General features: G+C 28.6%; 2 protein-coding genes across 2 annotated transcripts; one reads left to right on the top strand and one right to left on the bottom strand.

Moving 5' to 3' along the window:
* Positions 1–109: 109 nt before the first annotated feature.
* Positions 110–2701, bottom strand: LOC123207702 (cytokinin riboside 5'-monophosphate phosphoribohydrolase LOG7-like). Its single transcript, XM_044625179.1, has 7 exons — positions 2567–2701; positions 1822–1919; positions 1280–1310; positions 809–908; positions 655–725; positions 422–565; positions 110–326 (listed from the first exon to the last, which is right to left on the bottom strand). The coding sequence occupies exons 1-7, from the start codon at positions 2699–2701 to the stop codon at positions 222–224; spliced, it is 684 nt and encodes a 227-aa protein (XP_044481114.1). The 3' UTR covers positions 110–221.
* A 12436-nt stretch (positions 2702–15137) lies between these two features.
* Positions 15138–16821, top strand: LOC123207695 (probable aspartyl protease At4g16563). Its single transcript, XM_044625168.1, has one exon. The coding sequence runs from the start codon at positions 15162–15164 to the stop codon at positions 16551–16553; it is 1392 nt and encodes a 463-aa protein (XP_044481103.1). The 5' UTR covers positions 15138–15161; the 3' UTR covers positions 16554–16821.
* Positions 16822–26314: the final 9493 nt, after the last annotated feature.

Raw genomic sequence — 26314 nt, 5'->3', positions numbered from 1 at the left:
TTATATATTAAGATTAGTACTAATGATGATTCATTTTTTTCAATAGCTCACAAAAAGAGGTGGACCCACGCCCTTTTTTCCTATAGAATTAGAGACACAGTTTGCTGCCTCAATTCCAAAAAGAAGTAGAAGTTACTGTGCTCGCCATCGACGGTATAAGGACCGTATATACGTATATACCAAGTACGCAAAAAGCAAAAGGGATGTCATTTCTGTGCTAATCATATAACGTATGACCTGGCAACACCGGATTCAGGAACATAAGCAAGCCTTTCCTCCTCCCACACCAACTTTGATGTTTTTTCATCATACTCAGGAACATACTCCTGATAAACAAGATTGAATAAAAATGTCCAAATTATACCAAAGTTTGACGTAAAATTTATAAAATTATAGTTTTTGTTATGCATATAATCTTTACCTCGAGTTGTCTAAATAATTGTTTTGCAGTCGGGGCGGAGACGAGGATGCGACGGGCGGTTGGGGAGATGAAGCCCTCATCGACTGCTTTATCCACGAAAGACAATAAGGAATTGTAGAAGCCATCAACATTCAAAAGACCAACCTGCAACAAGGATAAAGAAGAAGAAACAAACAGCTTTTTAGGTTATGAAATGGAAAATATAAAGAAACAATTATGGCGATGTTGCTTACAGGTTTATCGTGGATTCCAAGCTGAGCCCATGTTATGACTTCGAGCAGTTCTTCGAGGGTGCCATAGCCTCCTGTTAATTAAAATTTGATTTCCAATTATTATATTAATACGATTCAAAATGTGACAAAAGGATGGAAGGGACGGTGCTCAGACCAGGCAGGGCTATGAATGCATCGGCTTGTCGGGCCATCTCGGCTTTTCTCTGGTGCATGTCAGAGACGGCTCTAACTTCTCCAATAGTCTCCCCAGTTATCTATGATAATGGAAAACCATTCAAGTTTTCATCAATATTTAAGTAAATTTATAATTAATTTGACAAAAAACAATGCTTTCCGGCTAATTTTTCTAAAACATTTCACACTTTTTTTCAGAACATTGATTAGATAAACAAACACATGCTCACAAATAACTAATTACTGACATGGTCGAGTTACTATGTTGAGAATCTAAATGGATAAAAAAAATGGAATTAGAGAAGTAATTTACCATTAACATATTGATTTAATTTTCATTCCTTTCGTACAGTCAAGTCAAGCACAATCCATTTCTTTATACAGAAAATTACACACACAAACATCTAAATTAGAAGAGATTAGTAGCTTTAGAGATTCTCAATATATTTACCTGGCTAGGCATCAGAGATCTGGGAATAATTCTGCAAAACAACATGAAGAAGCTGAATAATTAGCACCATTATTTGCTCAAAACCTTTTAAGGGTTTCGAATTGACTGGGACATAACAATGCAAAACTCAATGATTTGGGCCCCAAGGTGCAAAAAGTCGCTTTATAAAGCAGGATTTTGTGTTGCTTTTTGAGAATAAAAGGGGAAAAAGATGCGCTCCTAAAAAGTTCACTAACTTTATATCCAACTTAGCTTTTTCAATGTCTTATGTTCATAAGAGGAAGATACCAATGAGGACTCATAATTTCAAGGATTAAAAACTTTACAATCTTAATAAGACTCAAGGTTTTTTAACCATAAAAACCATGTTTCAGCAGAAACTTTTTCACATGAACGATTTTTTTTTTAAAATATAAAGAAGCATATTTTCTAAGAACCCACTTCATAAAAAGTAGAAAAACTTGCATGGTTCAAGGCTAAAAATGAAATTAAAAAAAAAAAAAAGTAGAAAATGTTAAGAGTAATAATGTAGAGGAACAAACCCTAGAACATGGCGCCCACCATCATGAACAGCTTGAGAAACAAGACCCATCAAGCCCACACTCCCTCCTCCATAAACCAAATCAATTTTTCTATCAACCTTCATTGAAAACCAAACCATCAACACACTTTTCACAAATCCCATACATAATGACTCATTTATCTTATATTATATATAAATAAAAACGAAATCATTTTTCATTGAACCCATAAATAAGAATAACGATGCAAAGAACACGCTCAAAAGAGTCATGATATCTAGATAGCACGTTTGTTTCATCTCTAGGGAAAAGCAAGAAAGAGAGAGAGGAGAGAAATGGTTTTCATAATTTTTTGTTTTCAAAACTTATAAAATCACAAACTAAAGATCATGCAAAAAGGCTGCTCAACTGACAGCCAGGTTACAGCTATCAATTCATCTTCTCTCATTCATTCATGCTAAACGTAAACCCTAAACCTTCTCTTCTTAAGCTAACATTTTCTCCATTAACAATCATATAACCCCACGTTCATAACCTTTAATTCTTTCATTTTAATAAAAACAAATTTAAAACAAAAACAATAATCAATGCCGATATTAAAATCATTTCTTCATAAACAGAAAATTCTTGCTCAATTATAAGACATAAATTAATGTATTGCACCAATGAAACAAAACTGCAAAGACTCGTCAAAATAAAAACTTCAAATTGTGAAAAAGATTTTACGAAAGTAATGGAAAGAAATGAAGAGTTGTTGAGTTATTACCAGTTCTTTGCCCAACGCAACAGCGGCTTCTTGGTAGCTAGTTTTATTTCCAGAACTGCTACCACAGAAAACACAGATTCTTCGGAATCTAGACTTTGTCACCTCCATATCTCTCTTTTGTGTTTGTTTTTGCATCTTTTGGCTCTGGGAAAAAATGATCTCAGGGATCAAGGGAGGAGTGTTGAGAATGAGAACAAAGTGAGTAGTTTTTTTTTTCTAATAATAATAATTTATTATACGAACTACTACTCTCAACCTCAAGAACGCGTTCGACAAGTTAATAGTATTTATAGAGAAGGAAAATATTTTTTATTGAGAAGAAGTTTTCTTCGTAAAATAAATAAATAAATAAATACCACTACAAGCCTACAAGTCTTAACAAAGTTAGAGCTGTGATCTTCTACTTCACATGTTAGAAATTTTATTGGTTCAACAACCAATCCACGTGGATATTGGAGTTTCAAGATTTTATGAGTCTCACTCTTTGCTAGCATTTTCATTTTTTAAAATTTTAAGGTTTTAGTTGAAAATAGGCTGATTTTGTTACAATTTTTTTTGTGGAAATGTTTTTCCGATGATTTTGGAGATTAATTAGTAAAATATATTTGCACCTTGTTAAATTTTAATGGTGACAATGAAATTTTTTTATTATTTATAAATTAAATGAAATAATTTATTTCTTGATTAATTGCTAATTAGTTGGTTTAATCGCTTTCACGCCACTCCCTTAATACTGTCAGTTGTCATGGTTGATTTTAACAATAAATGATAAAAATACATCAACTTAACAGAAAGTTGGTAATGTTCAAATTTAAATATTCATAATTATAAAATTATGTATATACATTTTTCGTACATAATTTAAATATGTAAATGATATGTTATCACGTGATTGAATGATTTCGAATAAAAAATAAAGTAATATCAAATTACATAAGGACATATTATCTATATATCCAAATTGTATACATATAATATTACTCTATTTCATTTTTAATAAAATTAATTTATATTCACTTTTAAATACATAAATAGATGTATATAATATATCATTATATGATTAATTAATTTTAAATTTGTTATAAAATAACAACTAATTATATAATAATATGTTATACATATTTATTTATTTATTTGTTTTCTTATCCCATTAGATTTACTTTAAATAAATAAAAAAAGTTAAATAACACTTATAAGGTAATTTATCAAGTTTATTACATTCAAATAAAAAAAAAAGTTAGACTGAAATTATAACTTAAAAAGAAATCTAATTCAGATTAATAAATCATAACAAATAAATATTATATAAAATAGGAGAGTTTCCCTTAAGCTTCCTATTCATATAAATAAAACACAAGAGGGGAACATAATGTTAGCCACCTTAAAGAACTTGCCCACTATAATTGATTTTTTTAAAAATGGTCATAATTTGAGAGCCACCTTCCAAGAGCAAGGGGACAAAAATTGATTAATGAAATTTTTAGCAGCGAAGCATAAATAAGCCTCATATTAATTTTGTAATAGATAGGATAAGTCTCATATATTTTCTTTAATAAGTCACCAAACAGAAAATAAAATCTAAATTTGTCACAATAATAACAATCATTTGATATTAAATTAGTATATCCATTAAAAGGGAATCATCATTGTTAAATTCAATAATTACAATTAAAATATAATGACTCTCCCCGCAATATCTATGGAGCTCAGGACAACATCTGCCATTGTCATTGACCACTAAATTAACCTAAAATCATGTTATCCCAACTTTCACTACTAAGAAAACATAAAGAATGAGAGAGGGAGGAGAGATATAATATGCTACCTTCATGGAATGTTGGTATGAATAATAAATAAAATATTATTAAAAAGATAAATTATTTAAAAGATTATTGGATATAAATTATTATTATATTTAAAAAATACTTATAGATATAAATAATTATTGTGTTTATGTTATAAAAAATACTAAGATATTATTTTCTTTAAATATTCTTAATATAATTATTTAAAAATATTATTCATATAACTTGTTATATTAATTAAAAATGAGAGTATTTTTATCCTAAAAAATTAATAAGTAAAATTAAATTATAACAAATTAAAAATTATCTTAGTAATTTTTTAATACATATGATAAAATTGGTAATTTTATTATATTTTTATATTACTTATCACATTATTATCAATAATAAAATATTATCATAATATTTTATGATTTATAAACTAAATAAAATATTATTAATAAAAAAATAAATTATCAAAATAATCTTTTACCATTTTTAAACAAATGACCCCTCAGAGACACTTAGTAGTATTTCTATTTTCTGATCATATTGTAATCTTGCATTTATGAGATAATAACAACACTAAAGATATTAACTATTGATCATTCTTATTGAACTACATAAAAGTTACAGGTTTTTTACTTGTTCTATTATATTTATTTTTGCGTCCGAATCTCTCAAATTTAATGTCTTTCTTGTTCATGCAGACTTGCACATCAACAAATAAATATATTTATAAATCATAAAAAATAGAATATATTTGTCTTCTCTACAATAGAACATGCAGTTTTTAGGTTCTAAAACTAAAATCCTCTATGCTAAGTTTATTTGATAAAGTATAGATTATTAATTATAACTAATGCAACAACTATTTTCGGACCCAATTTTTATTTTTATTTTTTTGGGGGGTAAAATATTGAGTTGGAATTTAAATGTTTTTAATAATTTATATCATAAAGTAGGTTTTGAAGACTGGTAAGTTACAAAAATCATATGATTTTAAGGTGATATCGATGAAATCATATAGCTAGCTTAAATAAATTGTAAATATAAACTCTAAAACGGTTGTTAGTAATTTTTATTCCTTGGAAAAAAGAGAGTAAAAAGAATGAGAGAGAGTCCATTTTAGATAGATTTTATGAAACGTTTTTCAATATTTTTTTAATGATTTTTCTCATAAAAGAAATCAAAGTTAATTATGGCTAATGATATAATAAGTGTACAAGTAAATTATTATTTAAATTTTCATTATAATTTCTAAATAATTGCATTATACTTTAAAATTTGGAAGTGTCATACCCCTTAACTAATTTAATTTTAATTTGACAACTTAAAAATTGGTAATTTTATCTAATTTAAAGTAGTAACTTTAATTCATCCAAATATTTAAAAGTCACAGCATTGTATTAGGAACAGTAGAAATTTACTAGGCTTTGAAAAAGGCTTAAATTAATTAAGTTTATTGACAAGGTGTTTATAATTATTTAATATATTAAGGAAAATTTTTAATAATAAATTTTTTTATTTATAATATCAAAATTTTCAATTTGATTTGACTGATGTGAGAGACAATTTATTCTTCCACTAAAATCTAAAATTAAACCAAAATGTTCTTTTCATATTTGTGTATATATATAACCATATAGTAATTAGGGATCTTTAGTCAACCCCATAGTTTTTATAATTGTCTTAAACACCCTCTAGTATTGGAAATAGCAAGTAAACCCTCATTCCGTTAAAAGCTCTTAATAATAATATGTTAGGATGAAAACTACCGTTTATCCATATCAAAATTTTCAATTTGATTTGACTGATGTGAGAGGAATTTATTCTCCCTTAAAGTCTAAAATTAAACCCAATTTTCTTTTCATAAATATATATAGGGATTTTCAGTCGACCCCATAGTTTTTACAAATTATTAAAGACCCTCCAGTGTTGGAAATAGCAAGTAAACCCTCATTCCGTTAAAAACTCTTAATAATAATATGTTAGGATGAAAACTACCGTTTATGCCCTTCTAACCCCCAAAACCCTTTCCCTTAAACCCACCTAACTCTAAAATCTGACAAATTGACCCCACCTCCAAAAAGTATCACCCCCATACTTTTTTTTGAGAACACACCATCACCCAATAAAAACTTCATCTGTTAGAATTTATTATGATGAAGGAAGTTAATGTTGACGACATTTTTCACAACAAAGCAAGTGAAAATGCCTACAGCCAACATGTGCATAATTTTAATTTGCCGACAACACTCCACCGTAGATCTTCATCACGCAGTCCCGACTGGAGGATTTCAGACCGTGGATGTCAATTCGCAATAAAGTTTAACAGGGGAAAAGCCGAGGGCATCGGGACCTGCGCTGATAAATGAGTGTGACGTAGTGACAGAATACACGTGCGACGAGCCGCCGGCAAAAGTGGGAACCGAAGAAGAACACGGCACAAACTGATGTGTAAGTGAGCACGGTTTCCGGTCTGGTCTTGGTTTCGGTCAAATTACTGCCAATACCGCCCGATGTCACTGTCGTTTCGCTCACATTTACGTGCCGTTTTCTCGAGATCTGCAATGTGACTGAAAGATTATCTCCAAATGTTGACGGTTATGCCTGTGCCAATTCAGTTGAAATATTTTAGAAAAGAAAACAGTAATTTTATCAATATTTTTTCATTTTGTAAAATAATAAAAACAAAAATAAATTATATGATTGTAATACTTTTTAAATAATGTGAATTTCGACCAAATTAATTTTTTTTTTTTTTAAGGCTATCTGATACTAAGCATTTTAATAAGTAAATAAAGGCCGAGGTTGATGGCATGTTGTGAGCCCTCTTGTCGGATAAGCTCAAAGGCCAAGACAACAATGGCTCTTTGAATGGTCCCTCAAAACTCATCGTGATTTATGGTACATCCTTCTTTGTTAATTAGTCTAAATCCATCTCATCGTGATTTCAGCAGTTCTTGGCCTAAGTTTCAATCTGATACCTTTTTCTTTTCACAAAAAATTCGATTAATAAACTCTATATATTAAGAATAATAAAAATAGATAAATAAACTTTGTTAAACATTCAACTATAAAACATCGTTATCTTCATCAAATAATACACAATACGAAATAACATAGGTATAAAACGATACATATCTATGTCAAAGCATAGTGTTCTTCCTTCAAAACTTTATCCAATGGTAATGAAAATATGCCAATTACATAGACAGAAATAAAAGAATAAAACCCTCTAATTTCAAGAATAAAGCCAGCCCTTTGGCAAGAATTAATATTTATTATATTGAATTTCTAAAACATGAAGTAGGGTTTGGTGGATATATAGATTAATGGGCAGATTTTAAGTTATTGATAAACCGTCTTAATTAAGGATTAAGGAATAAAATTCAATCTAGCTGGATCCCAATTCCATTTTTTTAATCGACTGATTAAAATAGGCCAAATTGAAATTGAAATATGTATCTTGTGATAGTAGGTGGATTTCTACCAAAAATAAATTGTTATGAAATTAGCTCGGTTTGCTGTACTCCAATTTGTCCATGAAACAAATTAAATTAAAATTAAATCAATCCCATAAATAATTACAAGTTGATTAAGTTGAATAATATTATGTATATATAATTAAATATATTAAATAATACATATAATTTTATTACAATTATTTTACGTCATAATTAAAGGAAACATTATCCATTGTGCATTATTGATTTTTCTCTCCTCGGAGAAATCTAAAAATTGATTACTTAATTAGACAAATATTTATTTTAATTAATAAATTATCAGTAATAATCTAAAATAAATAATTCAAATCCAACTGGGATTCTTGTTGAGTTGTTGCCAGTAGAGTGGATGCAAACCGATAAACATGGAATTAAATAATAAAATTCGATTTAAAATCATCACTCAAAGGCGTGTTTGGTTCATTAGAATGGAAGAGACTTTCCTAGAAAACGCTCTTTCCATTATTTATCTAAAAATAAAACGTTGGAAGAACTTCTTGAGATAAGAAAAATAGGGAATTTTATTTATTAATTTTTGTCAGTAACGACAAATTTTACCCACATTAAATTATTATTTTTATAAGATTGAATCAATCATATTAAATAAAATAAATTTTAAATTCAATAAATAATTTCACAATTACTAAATCCAAATCAAATAAGTTAAAAATTTGATATTAATATATTATTAGAGAATATTTAAACTTATATTTTTTTATACATAAAATCTTATTTTTTATAACTTAAATTATCTTTTTATGGATGTTGTTATTAATTTACTTGCCTATTTGAGTGATAAAATATAATTTTTATTCCTCTTAATTTTGATAATCTTTTGTCAAACTTTAAAATTAGTAAGTTTTATGAAAGAAAAATTAACGTAATTTTTAATAACAATAACGTAATTCTTAACAATTTTCTATAAAAATAAAAACAAAAAACCCAAAAAAATAAACTCAAAAAAAAGATGGTTGCGTTTTCTTTAGTTTTTGAATGATATAATATATGATTATTAACTCTTGCGCAAAAGAGAAACCTTAAGTTTTTTTAATAATTATTATGAATTATGATTATCCTAAAGTTTTTATTTATTTATTTTTGTGTGCCAGTACAAAATTTGAAACAAATGTAGTTAAGAAAAAATATAATTAATTATTACAATTATATTATTATTTAAATAGAATACAAAATCATATATAATTATGTGATATAATTATTTATTTTTTCTCTCATAATTATTCTATTGAATGTTAGTACAACATATTGAATAACTAAACCAATATTATTTATTTGTAAATATAATGTTATTTAAATAGGGTGCGGTTAAATTAAAAAACAAAAAAAAAAATGGGAGCCAAGATCTTATAAGTTCTACAGAATTGGCCCGGAGCAATTATCATCTTACAGCCCATGTTTGAATTGGGTTTTTTGTTGGTCCAACATTTTCACTTCGAGCCCTTTGACATATGTTGTAGGCCTTGAAGCCGCTAAACCTAATCAATCAAAGACTTGTTTACAAATTACTGAGCGTACAGTAAGATTATGTATATTCATTTTAAGTATATAAATAAGTATATATTTAATATATATCATTATAAAATTATATAATTTTAAATTAAAGATAAAATAATACTCAGTCATATGAAACACATATAAGTGTGTACTAATTTATATGCATTAAATGGGTACGCATATTATCATTCATGATTCCAAGTGTTTCAGTCATGAATCAACTTGTCAACTACATTTAGTTTGTTTTTAACCTAGATCGGATATTAACCAAGTGATAGAGGTACTCTAGTTCAATCAGTAATTAGATCATTGACCAGTGATTAGACTGAATATTTATTTAAAAATAATATTAACTTTTTTTTTATATAATTTGTCATTAATGATATAATTATACATAATTAACATTAAAATATGTTTAGTTTGATAATATACATGTTCAAATACAATAAACAAGATCTTTTCCATGTTAATAAATTTACAAATTTTTGAACAGTAACTTTGTTTCTTTCCTTAACTTAAATGATATAAAACTATACAAATTAACTTAAATTTCGCTTCACATTTACATAAACAATACTCATATGTATTAAAAAAAAAAAAAAGGAAAAAAGTTTATTGATTAAAATAATTTTTTTTAGGGATTTATTCGAATTAGTCAAGAGGTTGAATACTAAACCAATACAGTCTAGTAACTAAATTAAATAGAATTTTGTAGTCATCCCTACCCCTTCAACAAAACCCTAACATCTATCAACCCAAACTTTCATTTTTATTATCTTACACTCTCATTTTTTAAATCTAATATATAAAACACAAATTCAAGCAAGAATAATCAGCAATTTCAAGTCTTAAGACCAACATAGACTGACTTTTTGTTTTTAAGTTGGTGTATTGTTGTAATTTATGAAAAAGAACAATATTAACGTGTAAGTAATAATTACATTTATGAAGAAACATCAAATTATCACGTTTATAAATTTTATATTTTTCACATAGTTTAAAGATACGATAACTTACCTTGATCTATCTAATTTTGACGCGTACAAAACATAAAAAGAACTGATAAATAATTTAAAATATCTAATTTTGACACGTACAAAACATAAAAGGAATTGATGAAAAATTCAAAGGATGTTAATTTCCTTCCGTTAACCTGTTGTCTTGATGACGAAGAAAAAGAAATTTAAAATTTTCTATTTATTAGATTTTATTGTTGTAAATTCTTGTCAATGGTAGAAAGAAGGCAAAACTCCTATTTATAATAGTTAAGTGTAACTTACCATCGAAAGTTACATCATTATAAAGAGTCACATATTTTTATTATAAAGAGTTATTTTTTTATCAGTCAATAAAATTTACGTATTAAAAATTTTATTATGTAAAAATGAGTTATTTTATCAAATAAATACAATTATATTTGATAAAATAATTTTTTAATATTATGTAAGTCAGTCATAAATTTTAATATCTTTATTATATGACTATTATTTATTATAGACTTTGTGAAATCCTTGTATGGTTTCTTCCCCCCTTAAATGCGTTGTTTAAGAACTATTATTTTTAGAATTGAATTAGAGATAGATTCAATATAAAAGATAATTTGATGTGATCGATAGTTATATTAATTAATTATTAAAAAATTTTGCATTATTTATGATTAATTATATAATTTGATTTATTTAATATTAAAATAAACTTAGTTTAATAGTATTATACATATTCAAATGTAATAAATAAAATTTTAAGTTTAAACTTTAATAATAAATTTTTTATATATACAAAGTTAAACTTGATTTTATATCTAATTCAATCAAATGATTCGAATGATTTAATTTAATTTAATTTGGTTTGATTATAAAAACAATTTTTAAGTGAAATTAATCTGTGTAAATCCAATTTTTTAAACTATGCAGAGACTAATCACCCCTCCTGTGAGTACACACGTGTGGTTGTGCACGTGTAACGTTCTGCAAAAACGCTCTGTTGATCACATGACAAAGCATGCAAAACCCAAAAAGTTACAACGGTTTTCAGAAAGAGACAAAACGCACGCACGAGGGGGTGGCTCTCTTGAGTAAAAGTAACTGACTTCGAAGCTAAATTGAAACGGTTGTCTCTGTTCGCGCGTGTGGCTAATAATTATTAGTTTTAAAAAAAAAAAAATTAATAATACCTGACTTATATGATATTATTTTTATAATTTAATAAAAAAATGTGACGTGCAAAAAATTTTATACCAACACCTTGCTTATATTAGTTTTAATATTTTATTATTATTAAATTGAAATATTAATGTAAGTCATGGTGGGTATATGTTATTTTCTCGACACATCCTTTTTATGTATCACAATACTAATTTTTAATAAAAATAATCAAAATGATTCAATTTTGATGTCTTTATTATATGATTATTCTTGTTAATATTACTTTGAAACAATTATATATACAAATAAAAAACATGAAATATAAAAAAAACATATAGATTAACTTAGAGTCTCAAATGTATAAATTTAATATAAACATAATATTATATTATTAATGACGTTGGATAATACCCATCTTTTGAATATATTTATTAAATGTTTTGTGAGATAATCCTTTTATTAAAGGATTTGTAATCATAAGATTAATTTTAATGTGTTCAATTGATAGTTTTTGTTTTTTAATTTATTTTTTAACGACAAAATATTTTATATACATATGTTCAACAACTTTTGAATCATTTTTTATACAAGAAAACTATGACATAGTTAAATTTTCAGCAATTTAGAAATAATGTCGACAACCCAAGTCTTGAAATAAAGTTCCACAACCATAATTCATGAATAATGTCATCAAAGCATGCCACAAACTCAACTTCCATAACATTTAACATTTTAGTAAAACCATCACAATTCATGGATTGTGAAAATGAAACAAAATTGTTATCAATTCCTAACTCTTGTAGATAAATCACATAGTCATTAGAAATAACAGATCTTATTTCTCTTTGAGATCTTCGTCATCGCATCGTCTAGAAGTGATAACAAAATTTTGTCTTTTCTCTCTTCTTTTAGATCTATGACGTTTCGTTGTTCAGATCTGGATGATAAAAGATGGTCATTCGTCATCCTTTGTAATCGAAGATGGAAAATCAATAGAAAATATTGACTGTCGATTGAAATGATGGTGGTCAGAGAAGAAAGCAAATTTTAGAGATGAAATCTAAACTTTTCAAACTTTGAGAATGAGTTAAAGTGTTAGTTTTTAAAACCCAAAGAAAAAAATAATAAAAATTTTAAAGTTTTAAAGTTTATAAGTGAAATAATGATTTTATCTCCGTCTTTAACTAAAAATTTAGACAACAATTAGTCTATAGATAAGTATTTAAGTTTTTTATCTGTTGTGAATAAGATTTTGAAATTATATTAAAATTTGGATAAAAAATTATCTTTTTTTCTTTATTTATTTAAAATAGATAAACATAACTTTACGAAAAATTATATTACATTAAACATATTATATAAATCCAAAAGCTGATGGTTACAAGTTGGTAGTTATAATTGTATTAATTAATAAAAAGCTGAATGAGACTATTCCCACCAAAACTGGTGAACCAAGTTTTATAGGCGGTGGTTCAGTTTTATTAATGAACTCATCTAATTGAAAGAACACAAAAATTTTATCCAAAGAAATTCTCTACAATTTTAATATGTAGTTAATATCTCTCCCCCTCCCTTTTTTTTATCATTTAATATCCCCATTCCTTCTTTTTTGTTGTCTCAACTTCTCCTATCCTTTTACATCTCAAATTTATTTTTTTTCATTTTCTCTTTTTTCATAATCGGAACAAATATTTTTACGTATTCTCCAAACCCTAACCATTTTTTCATAATTTGTTACAACAAGTCAACTTCTCTTTAACTTTTTTTAATATCACACTTAGTGATGGATCCAAAAATTTATTGGGTATGGACTTTTTGAATTGTTCGTCAATCAATTAATAAAAATTTTTGAAACACTATAAAAAATAATACAATATCAAGAAATTGAGAAGAAAAATATAATGATACAAACAATTTTTATATGAAAAAACCTCTTCATGTGAAAGAGAGAAAAAAACATTTACTTAAATTTAATATAATTAAAAGTGTTTACAACAACCACACACACACACATATATATATATCTATAGAGAGAGAGAGAGAGAGAGAGAGAGAGAGAGAGAGAGAGAGAGAGATTTGTATTATTGAAGAAGTAATCAAACTTCATGTTGTAACTCCAAATCCAATTGTCAAAATCAAAACTTAATTATTTGGATTAAAAATCTATACATCCTTTATTTACCAATTGAAAAAAGTTAGAATGTTATATTTTGAAAATTTAAATGGTTAAATATTACTTATTTAAAAATGAAAATAATTTATAATGGTATAACTAAAGTTTTTTAATTTAACATGGTTTTTATATTTCTATATATTTTGAAAGTGCTCAATGATATCTTCGTTGGTAATTTGGTGTATCAAAAAATCATATTTCTTATTTTGAATATAATTTGGGTATTTTGTCAAAATCTCATGTCTTTTTTGCATGAAAATATATATCCAAAACTTTAATTCTTATTTTGAATATATCTTAGATAATTTGAGAGGACAAAAAAAAAAAAAAGATTATTTAGATATACAAACACACACACACACATATATATATATATATATATATATATCATTCAATTAAAAAAAAAAGACATTAAAATTATACGTAAATTACTTATTTAAGACTTTGTTGTACAAATTTTATGATGAGAATAATATTTTTGGAACAAAACAATCAAACATTTCACTTTAAAAATAGGTTTTAAGAAGCAATATTGGAAATTTGGAGGGGAGAAGTGGACTAAGTATTACATGGAGTAAAGATTTTGGAGGATTTTAGGGAATATTTGGACTAATCGAATAACTTCAAAAATTAAGGGTGAGGCCTATCCTCATTATGCATTAGGTCTGTGCTTACTTATGTTATTTCTCTTCGTATTTTAGAGTCAAGATTGGTTAAACTAATCAATCGTTGAAATAAATCTACATAAATATTTGTAATTACTTAAACAAATATGATTGGTAAAGATAATGAGGGTGATAATATGATGTAATGGTAGTGGTGGTGTCAATATCTAAGATGATAGAGATAAATATCTAATATTTAACCGTATTGAATGTGAGTGTACATTATCATCTTCTTCCATAAAAAATAGTTAGGATTTTTTTAGTTTCTTTTTCAGTATAAAGTATTTACATAATTAATAAAAAGTAAAGATAAATTCGTAATTGATAGGTAATTTTATATTTTTACTAAAAAAAGGCAAATAAAAATTTAAAGTGAATCGAATGGTTTGCACTAAGGGAATTGACAGATGGGTGATAAAATATACTGTTCAATCTTAACTATGGAAAAGGTGATTTCATGAAAGTTTGTGTAGTAAACAGAGATTCTGCCTTAAAAAAACACCCTCGAAAACATTTCACGCTAGCTGAGATGGCATGTTTTGTTAGTTCTTATCATCTCAGAAGCCAAACATATTTTCACTGAAATCGAACTTGATTCCAAAGTCTTTCTATCCGTTACCAACTTGCCTCATTCCCAGGATAATGACATTTAAAGTTCAAAACTTTATGTAAAATCATTTTATTCACTTAAATAAAAAAGTAACATTTTAATGGGACATAATTAAAGTGTTTTCTTCACTGAGGGGTTAAATCGTTACTTTCTAATTTAAAAGGATCCCATCATTTCATTTCTCACTAACGCATTCTCATGACCAATTTCATGGCTCTCTCTCATCTCCTTTCAGTGCTTTTTCTCCTTACCACCGCCACAACCGCCGCCGCCAACACCATTACTATCCCACTCACTCCTCTGGAAATAAAGCACGCCTCTTCCGATTCCTATGGCTATAAGCTCCTCAACTCATTAGCCTCTTCTTCGCTTTCCAGAGCCCAACACCTCAAATCAAAATCACCAATCAAAACAAAAACCAACTCTTCTTCTCTTTCAACTCCTTTAAGCTCTCACAGCTATGGCGGCTACTCCATTTCTCTCAGCTTCGGCACTCCTCCTCAATTAGTGACTCTCATTTTCGACACTGGTAGCAGCCTCGTTTGGTTCCCATGTACCGCCCATTATCTTTGTTTTGGCTGTTATTTCCCCAACGTTGACCCAGCTGACATCTCTACTTTCATTCCCAAAAATTCTTCTACTTCAAAGCTTATAGGCTGCAAGAATCCGAAATGTGCATGGATTTTAGGGTCGGAAATTGCATGTTCCCAAACTTGTCCTTCTTACATGATACAATATGGTTTAGGTTCGACAGCTGGAATTTTGTTATCTGAAACTCTAGATTTTCCCAACAAAAAATTCCCCGATTTCCTATCCGGATGCTCCGTTGTCTCAACCCGACAACCCGCGGGCATTGCCGGGTTTGGTCGTGGGAAGGAATCGTTACCGTCTCAACTGGGTGTGGGTAAATTCTCATATTGTTTACTTTCCCGTAAATTTGACGACACGTCGGTCAGTAGTAACCTGGTTTTGGATATGGGGTCAGATTCGGGTAATTCCACGACTTCACATGTGAGCTACACAACGTTTTTGAAGAACCCAACGGGGGCTGATCCTGCTTTTCGACAATATTATTATGTGCTTTTACGAAAAATTGTCGTTGGAACTCGGCGCGTTAAGATTCCGTACCGATTTTCGTCACCCGGATCCGACGGAAACGGAGGAACCATTGTGGATTCGGGTTCAACGTTCACTTTCATGGAGAAACCCGTTTTTGATGCTGTGGCAGAGGAATTCATAAAACAAGTGGGGAACGATAGCAGGGCACCAAAGGAAGAAATTGAGTCCGGTTTAAGGCCATGTTTCAAGATTTCGGGCGATAAATCGGTTAATATTCCGAAATTGACTTTCCGATTCAAAGGTGGATCAAAAATGGCTTTACCATTGGAGAATTATTTTGCGTTTTATGGTAATAAAAGCGCCATTTGTTTGACGATTGTCACCGAAAATTCGGTGGAACCCGGGATCAGCAGCACCGGACCGGCGATCATTTTGGGGAGTTTTCAGGTGCAGAATTTTTACTTGGAGTTTAATTTGGCTCAAGAAAAATTCGGATTCGCTAGGAAAAATTGCTCAGGAAGGCAAAAGTGATTGTCGTCATGTGAAAAATAAAACGGTGCCGTTTCTGTGTTAAACATTGCAATTGAAATTTGATAGGATGAATTTGGAAGAGAGATGGATGAAAAACAGTGAGGTGGGTGTATTTAGTTGGGATGAAATTGTGAAAATGATAAGATGATGGTGACTTGGTAAATTTTACTTAACTTTTGTGATGCATTAAGTCTAGCAAAAAGGAATAAAGGGACTTGTGTTTACTTTGAAACCGTCAATTGTGATGTAAAGAGAAACTGTTGAAATACTTCTTCCACTTTCATACTTTAGGCGAGAAAAACCTTACCAAACCCTCTTTCCGGTGGTGTTTGTCCTTTCCTTTTCTTGTCGATGAAGTCTTCTTATTTTTTTTTATATATAAATTAATATAAATATAATATATTATTATATAATTAGATATTATTTTTTATTAATTTAAAATGATTTAATTATATAATAATATATAAAAAAATGTCTGAAGATAATTTTATTGATTTTTTTCATAATTTTAATGTTGATTTTAAAAAATTATTATTATACATTTGGGTTTAGAGTTTTTTATTGACTACATCTGTTTGCCGTTGTGGAATTTCAACTCCAACGTTAACATTTGTTTCCCAACGTTAACCTTTAAAAGATCAAATTTATCTATGTTCTTTATAATATTATTGTAATAGATTAACTTAAATTACATGTTATACATTTGTAAAATCTTAAAAACATTAAAAATAAAAAATTTAGAAAATTAACTTTTATATATATATATATATATATATACACACACACACTTTAAATACATAGATGATGCATTATATGATTAAATATTATTTTATTTTTAATTCAAAATCATTTATTCACATGATGACACAACATCTATATACCTATTTTGTATATTTAAAATATACACACATAGTTTTTATTTATACACACATGCACTAATCACTTTATTTAATGTCGTAATAATACTAAGATATTGTATCATGTTCTATATTCAATAAAATGACATTTCTTCATCTTTATCTCACACACACACACATGCATATTATTTATGTGATGAATGCCTTTAGAATGGTAAAACTGTGAGAAAAAAATCAAAGTGTATCTTAATCATGAGGACCTTATACGCACATATAGTGGTCATTCTAAAAATGTTAGTAGCCCCAACATTATCCTAACCAAAGACACAAATGATGTGATAAAGTTATCATCGTATTAAATGACTTTACCGAAAAGTAATGATAAATTTTATATGTCAAAGTTATTTATAACAACTTGATGCAATACATGAGTGCATATTATTGCATATTTATTAGACTGACTCGCTATAAGATTTCCATATAGATAATAATCCCAATGTTTATGGAACAAATCCTATAATGGAAGATGATATATATGATCCATTAACTTGAGATTATTAGAACAACTTATACACCAATCGACTTAGTTTGACTTAACCTAACGTAATCTTTTGATTAGCGTTATCAATATGATAATTGTTGGCTTTGTTGAATAGTATATCAAAACTATGGGTGATCGATATAAGATTTATCACTCCCAAAACAAATTTTAAAAATCATCTAGTTTACTCCTCATAAGCAGCCAAAATCTATAATCCAACTCTACAAACTCTAACAAAATCCCAGCTTAAATAAATAAGAAAATAAAGAGCAATGATAATAAAAAAAGTGATATTATGTGTACTTCTAATGAGTATTAATTTGATACCCAATAATAATGTGTTACCATATAATGATACATTACTTTATTTTTGATTCAAAATCATCCTATCACATGATGATACATTATTATTAAAAAGACACGCCATTTTTTTTTGATAATTGGGGCCCTACCTATATTTATTGGATTGATAAACCTAGGACATAATAACCAGACCCATAACTACTGTATCAGATAAGTCAAGGTTTCATAAGTATAACATAAACTCGAACCTAGACCTTTATCTTAAAAGTTTTAATATTCCATTAGTTTTATTAACTTTTAGAGTCAAAAGACACATAATTTATTATTGAATAAAAAATAACTTGTTTCGATTGATGGAAGCTGTTTCGAGGTGAGAAATTAGGTCTTATAGACAAAGTTTTGTAAGTTGTTAGAATTTGATTAGATGCAATCTATATACTTTGAGTGTGTGTATGTATATATATATATAGATATATATATATGTATATAGTTTAATTAATAAAATTTATACAAACAAAAATTTCTTTTATCATGAGGACCTGACCACTCTCAACAAATTCAAATGCACTTAGCCATCCATTTGTCGTTAACTTCATGTAGAGGAACCCATTTGGCCAGTTTGAATAAATAATATGGTCTTGGTAAAAATTTCCCATAAGAGTTAATAACACATTAATACACATGGTGTACCCAAAGGATTAATTTATTATTAAACGATACCCCAAATGGAAAATGACAATTTACCGTATAAGTTTATCATATAATGTGTTATAATTAAATGTATCATATAAAAGCTTATTACTACTTTTCCAAGAAATTATTATAATTTTTCTAGAATCAATAGAACTCTACATATCTTTTTTAAATATACAAACAAATATATATTTTATGTGTATAATCATGTGATTATATGATTTTGAATTAAAAAATAATATTTAATCATATAATCACACATAAAAATATATCTAAAATAGATACTTCTAGTATTGTCCTCTATAAATTGCAGTACACAAACCAAACAAATGGAAAAGCAACAAAGTGAAGCACGCAGTAACAAAGTCTTGAAAAAGAAAAAAGAAAACGCATGATGAAATATTGAAAAAAAATTAAAGTGAATGAATAGGAAGAAAACAGAGCACATGGATGACAAATGAAATAGACTCTTTACTCACCGTTCCATTATAAGAATAAAATGGGGTGTGATGTATGTGGTGTTTTCACTTTATTTTTTTCATTTTTCTTTTTCTTTTGTCATGTATTATTTTATTGGAAGAGTTGGTTCTCTTCGTCTTTATTTATTTTTGGTGACCACAACATGCTTAATAATAATTTTAAAAAAATCAATTTTCATGTGGTTTATATTTTTGTTTGTAGGTTAACTAAAAGTAGGAGATGTTTAATATGAATTCGTGAAGATGGCAAATGAAAAGCAAATTGCAACTACTTTTAGGCTGAGGTTCCTCGTGATCGATGACACATGAAAAGATATTTACGACTGTATCTATCTGCCTCGATATTTTTCTTGGTATTTATCCATTACATTAATATTGAGTTTATGTAGACAACACTTATTAGACTATGTGCTGTCATATTTCAGACTTAAATATAGAGACCATTACTTAGGGCTGCCGTCCATTAAAAGATTTGGAGAGAGCGTCTGTTAAACGAAGGGATTGAGAAGATGCCCTAGAAGGATTCATGTATAAGAAGACATGGGTATAAATCTCTGGTCTAATGGTTGTGAGAGACCCTGCTTCAGATTGAGAAGATGAGGGAGAGGCTTTTCTCAAAACTAGAATTATCAATCAATGGCGTCAAGTATTTATTAAGCCAGCATTTTATAAATGCACTTGACTCATTTTTCACTTGGTTAATGACACAATTGAACCTCTATGATTAGGATGAGTTGCTTGAATGACATAAAAAAAATCAGTTCTACTCAGCAACTAATATATATATATATATATATATATATATATATATATATATATATATATATAAAATTATAAATTCTTCTTAGGGTATACATTTCTTCTTATATGATAGAATTTATAATATAGTAGAACTTCAATTTTCAAACATGTTATTATTAGTTATCTTTTATTAATATAGTAGTTGAATCGTGTATCGAGTATCGTATTATATGATACAGTTTTTAAAAAATAAAATAATAAAAAAAACCATGGGTGTTTACATACAACAACCATGATTTTTTTTATATAGATGGAATAGGTCTAGAGTTTTGCTGTACTGTTGTTTATATACAACAAAATTAGATTCACCAGCTGGAAAAATTACTTTGTCTGAGGCTAAATATGTGTTACAAAAGTTTGAACGAAGGTTGAACAGAAACTACTATGGGTTTTGAGATTCAAGAAGGGATGGCAAACTCACCCACTCAAGTTAGGAGTTTAAGTTTGGAGATATGGAGATTAATAGGAAGATTAAACCCGCCAGTAGATATGGTTATCATATGGCTAATTCAATGGTTAAAACAAGAAAGTTTGGAGAACAAAGTCAGTATGTCTCAAACAATAATTTTAGTGCTCGTAATCAACCTGAAATAAGACAGAATCATGGGTGAAGGTCGAGGGCAGAATTTTACTAAGTCAAGAATTATTTGCCGAGTCTATGGAAAAATGGGACACATTGCCCTACATTGTTATCATAAGTTTGATATAACAACTGTTGACATCTAAGAGCAGGAATACTAGACAAATTTATTCTAGTTCCTTTTTCCTTCAAACACCAAAATAGTCTCAGCCTAGTTCACACATAAACCCCACTTGCACACAAACCATGAGTGCCAATAATCCCCCCTCATATGCATCGTATAATAAGTCTTCAGTTTCAGATTGTAACAATCACAATGCCATTGCTGTTGGACAAATTTTCTCAGCTAAGTCAAATCGAACCACACAAAAATTTTCCTTTCCACACCCAACCATTTCACAAGCACCAGCAACCAATGTTGCAGCCGATCCCTCTATAACAGTTTCAGATCCGAAGTTGGTACATGGATTCTAGTGTAAAAGACTATGTGACCTCTAATCTCGATTAATTTATTACGAAGTCAACTTACAAAGGATAACAACAATTTCAGGTTGGCAATGAGGAATGTCTAGACGTTTCACACACAAGTGTAACATTTTTACATTCAAAATTTCTTGATAAATCTTATTTGCAAAAGTAGTATAAGAAGAAGAATGCTAGATCCATCTTTTTACATCTCCAAGAGCTATGCTTTGTGCATGCTCAACATGAGAGGTACGGGGTGTCAAAATCCCTATACTGATGCAAAATGTAAGAAGGAGCTCAGGTGGGCTCTCATGTGCTCAAGATAATTAGGTATACTCAGAGGCTTGTTGCCTTATGTTTTTGCATGGACAATGACCTATCCATAAAGTTGGTCTTGTAGTCTTTGCCTAAGTCTTACCCCTAATTCCTTATGAATTTTAATATGAGTAGGATTGAGAAATCTCTTACTAAGCTTCCAAATATGTTGAGGACTATTAAACAAGACATTGAGAATATTGTGCATGTGCTTTTAATTAACATTAAAGCTGGTAAGGGTAAGGGCCAGGTTAAGACCAAGCCCAAACCCAAGTCCAAGCATTAGGCACAAGCTCAGCCCACTCTACAGCCTACTGGTGGCGTCGGAAAGAATGATCTACTGGTGGCGTCAGAAAGAATGATGGGGAGGCAGTATGCTTTTGTTGTAGCAAGTCCGACCATTGGATGAGACTACAAGACATTCTTAACAAACAAAAAGAAGTAGTTGGAAGCTTCTGTTTCAAGAAGAAGAATAGCTAGCATTGTCTACGAGCTCCACTGCCATTCTCCATTGATTGTGCGATAATGTGGATGCTCCATGTGGATGAGTAGATACTTTCTTACACTTGGAAAGATTGTGGAAGGATTCTATCAGAGAGATCAAGAAGACAAGGAGCTGCAAATGACAAACATGTGTATTAATTCTTTCTCTAATTTGTTTTCGTGTTGATTCACACCCCTAACTATGGGTTGGGTTTTTTTTGTACTTTTATGACATTTTAACTTCCATTACGTATATTTTATGTTTATTTTTAGCACAAAAATATCCTTGCATCTTGCTTATATTAAATGTTACTTTTGAGTCACTTGTTGGCTTTTTGTTGAGTAGTATATAAACCCTGCTTAGGGTTTTTGTCACACTCTTTTGAAGCATTTTTCTATGTGCGATGTGTTCCTTGTGTTGGCCATTATCACTATCATTGTAAAAACAATCTTTTCCCGATTAATCTTATTTTAACCTATATTGATCTCATATGAGTTTAAGAAATTTCACTTTGAAGGAACTTGGAGAGCAAAATGTGAAATGATAAAAATAATGTATTGAGTCAATCATCTACTCTCATGGCTTCTGACCATGACAAACTTACCCCAATTAAAATAAGTCCCCCTTTTATGTCAACTTAACTTGAGCCTGCACCATTCAAGAGGAAAAAGTTCATCTAGGCTGAAAAAGGGTAAGAAAAAATAACCTTAGGTTTGTCTAACAAATGCCTTGCGTTTTATTCACCTCACGTTGAAGAGCGTTTTAAGAAATATATCTATCATAGGCTTATGCTTTGTGAATACTGATTTTATATGTACGCAACAATGCATGCACACATGTTACACTTTGTGATCGCATTTGAATTGACTCTTTCATATGTCACACTTGATAGATCTTGTTCTCTTTATATGAATTAGTTTTGATATGACTTGAATATTGCTACAATACGGACAAGTGTTATCATCATGCTTTTTTGAGTTGAGTATTTAAACCAACCTTCTTCTTTGTTTTGAGTTGAATTGAATAATTGCATTTTCAGTATTGTTTTTCACATAGATGGTCATTTTCATTATTGTTTGCATATTAGATTTGTCATCCTTGTTCTCTATTTTTTTTTCTATCTTTTTTCTTGTAGGTTTGCTAGACTGATCAATTACAAAATACAATTCTTGACGTAGATATCAAATATGCCTAAACTATGGAAAAATTGCAAAATCCTTTTTACTTTTCTGTTTTTATTTTGCTTTCGCTAAATTTGTTTTTGGATTGTTGTGTGTGATAAGTCTCTAACTGAAGTCTAAGCTTAATATAAATTAAGCAAATTAAACACATATCACTCTCATTCAAATGTGAACTTTTAATTATTAATAAATATCTACTATATTATTAGATTTAGTACAATTTCTCGTTTATGATCTTATTTGTAAAAGCACGACAATAAATATTTTATCCAACTGTGGCTTTATGGTTTTCCATGATTATTACAAAATCATAAATTTTAAGAAGATTTAAAAAGTTTAGAAATAACAAAATAGGAAAAAACAATTTTGAAATAACTGATTTATTAAAATTTGATTCTAGAGCTTAAAAGAGTTTAAATGAAGCTTAAAGAACACACTCTTTCATGACTTAGGTTATTTTTTAGGCTCTCATTATGTATAAATAATGATATATTAATATATAATTATGTATTATTTTTTTTAATTTTTAATTATCTATTTATATTATAATATATCATTATTTATATATAAAATTGTATGTAAAAATTATGTATATAATAATAATATATATTTTTTATTCAATCAAGGTTTAAATCAAAAAGCCCAGTCAACCAAATTTCTTTATGATTTTTACCTTAAACAAAGATAATTATTTATAAAAGCCAAGATAATAAAATTTTAGGGCTACAACGATGCATAGGTAGACGTTATAGTACACAATTGCTTCTGTTGTGTCACCATGCCACGTTGCAATCTGTCAAGGCCAAAGGACTACTCCCCACTCAGTTTTAGCTTAGTTTGAAAAATATATTTACGACAGTTAAAAATCTTAAATATTTATCTATAAACTAATTTTTATTTAAAATTTTTATTAACAATAAGAATAAAATTATCATTTTATCACTAAACCCTACAAATTTATATAATTTTTTTCCTTTAGTTTAGAAAACTAATAATTTATCATATGATTAAACTTTAAAAAACTATATTTTCCTCCTAAGATTTCAAATTTTCAAGCAACCTCTCCCTCTCCAGCAATTGATAGCCTCTAACCATCTCTCTCCCTTTTTTCGGTCTCTACCTCGTTAAAGAATACTAAAACTTTGTTTGGATGAAGACAAATTATCTTTCTCTATTCGAATCGATGAAGATGATTCTCATCTTTGTAGAGTGACTGATGCGATCGAATCTTCGAGCTACGATGAGATTGAAATGACGACAAGACCAAAACAATGAGGGGACTGAAATGATGACGAGACTTAATCTTCGAGTTACGAAGACGATGAGATTTAATTTTTGAGTGATTAAGATGAGTTCATTCAGATAAAGTTTCCTTTTCTCCGATGAAAATGAGATTAGAAGAAGTGACAGAGATGGTTGAAGATTGTTGATTGCTAGAGAGGGAGAGGTTGCTTGAAAAATTGAAATCCTAGGGGGGGAAATATAGGTTTTCAAATCTTGGTTGGAATTTTTGTCATTTCATTTTAACTATATACATTGAAGGATATTTTTATTAGTTCACTTTGTAAAGGTAAATTTGTCATTTTAACAATACCCTAACAAATAACATTCACATTAACGACTGATGGATGGGACTTTAGGGTTTTGAACTAACATGGTGGAATTATGAAATTAGGGTAAAACTTGGGTGGGACATATGTTTCGTCATATGTCAGAATACTTTTCTGATGCAATAGTGGCGTCGCTCTACACACTAGACTTGTAAAACGGCTTGGGCCATGGCGTCGTTATAATTCTGTCTGAAAAATTAAGATTACAGCGCTATTACGTGAGTGATCTATATTACGCACTGTTGTGGTGTCAGAGTAAGGCTCCTGTTCTGGCACAGATCCGGTGCTAAAATAGACTGCGTCACATTGGCTATAAATTCTTTTAGTGATACTTGAGATAATTATTCCGATAACGAATGAAAGGTTGCCAGTCAAAGTTTTGTGATAATGACAAATATCTGTGAATTTACTTCACTTTGCGGGAGAAATGGAGAAACAGAGTTTGGGATTACTCATGTGCTTTAAAGAACTTATATGGCTCAGCTCATCGTAATGAACCAAAATTTTCTTTTGATATGATATATAATTAATACTGTTCTTTTTTTTTTTAAAATCTAAAAAGGTCAAATTTTTAATTTTTCTTCTTTTATAATAAGTGTTATTTTGTTTTGGACATGGCTTTTTTGGGTATTACTCAAATCGTAAATCAAATTTTGTGAACTAACGGGCATCTTCAAATTGATTGAAAAGATTAGTGATAAGAGGGATTAGATATTTGTTCTTCATGGTGATAAAGGTCGAGAGCTCGGTAGTTGATGCATAGTCGAAGGGAACTGTCATGCTTCTTTTGAAACAAAATCAGCGCTCCATAAGGTGATTTTGATGGTTGGATGAGTAATACCGAGCAAATAATATGAAAGACCTTGTGTCAAGTTATTTCTTCTCCTATCTTTGATTTAACAGGCAAAAAATGAACAAAACTTAATTGATTCAATTATGGATAAAAAACTACTAAGTAAAATTTCACAATTTAATTGAGTTAAATTAATTAAAATAATCATTTTTAATTCAGATAAACATTATTAACCAAATTTCCATGTATTAAACTAATAAAGCCAAGAAAATATATTTTGTCAAAATTACCCTTATATGTAAAATTGGTTTAAGACAATGAATATTCATTAATCAGCCCCTTACTTTGGCGTGTTTAAAATTTGGAAAAGATTTTTTGGCAGGTACTAAAGATTTAGACCAAATCTCAAGTCGCAACATTTCCATGAAAGTGCCTTGGTCTGAACGTCGAATTTCACAGAAACATAAAATTGTCAAAATAAATATAAAATTTTCTATTTAAACTCAAAATCATGCGTCAAGTCACGTGGAGAAGTGAGTATTTAGAAAGTCTTTTTTTCCTTTAAAAAAAAATAAAAAAGAGAAAAAAATTGGAAAAGAGGAAGAAGTATCATTCTTGTGTACTATATAAAAAACTAACAAAAATATTGTTGATATAGT

This window comes from Mangifera indica, unplaced genomic scaffold (genome assembly GCF_011075055.1).
Source record: "Mangifera indica cultivar Alphonso unplaced genomic scaffold, CATAS_Mindica_2.1 Un_0095, whole genome shotgun sequence".
In the NCBI taxonomy this organism is placed as follows: domain Eukaryota; kingdom Viridiplantae; phylum Streptophyta; class Magnoliopsida; order Sapindales; family Anacardiaceae; genus Mangifera; species Mangifera indica.
The sequence above is the reverse complement of the archived record's forward strand: the minus strand, read 5'-3'. Positions and strand labels throughout refer to the sequence as shown.

Coding starts and splice junctions, on each gene's coding strand:
- LOC123207702 (XM_044625179.1), bottom strand. CDS start 2,701: ATGCAAAAACAAACACAAAAGAGAGATATGGAGGTGACAAAGTCTAGA. Junction 909..1,279: donor GATCTCTGATGCCTAGCCAG/GTAAATATATTG, acceptor CCATTATCATAG/ATAACTGGGGAGACTATTGG. Junction 327..421: donor AATTATTTAGACAACTCGAG/GTAAAGATTATA, acceptor CTTGTTTATCAG/GAGTATGTTCCTGAGTATGA.
- LOC123207695 (XM_044625168.1), top strand. CDS start 15,162: ATGACCAATTTCATGGCTCTCTCTCATCTCCTTTCAGTGCTTTTTCTC.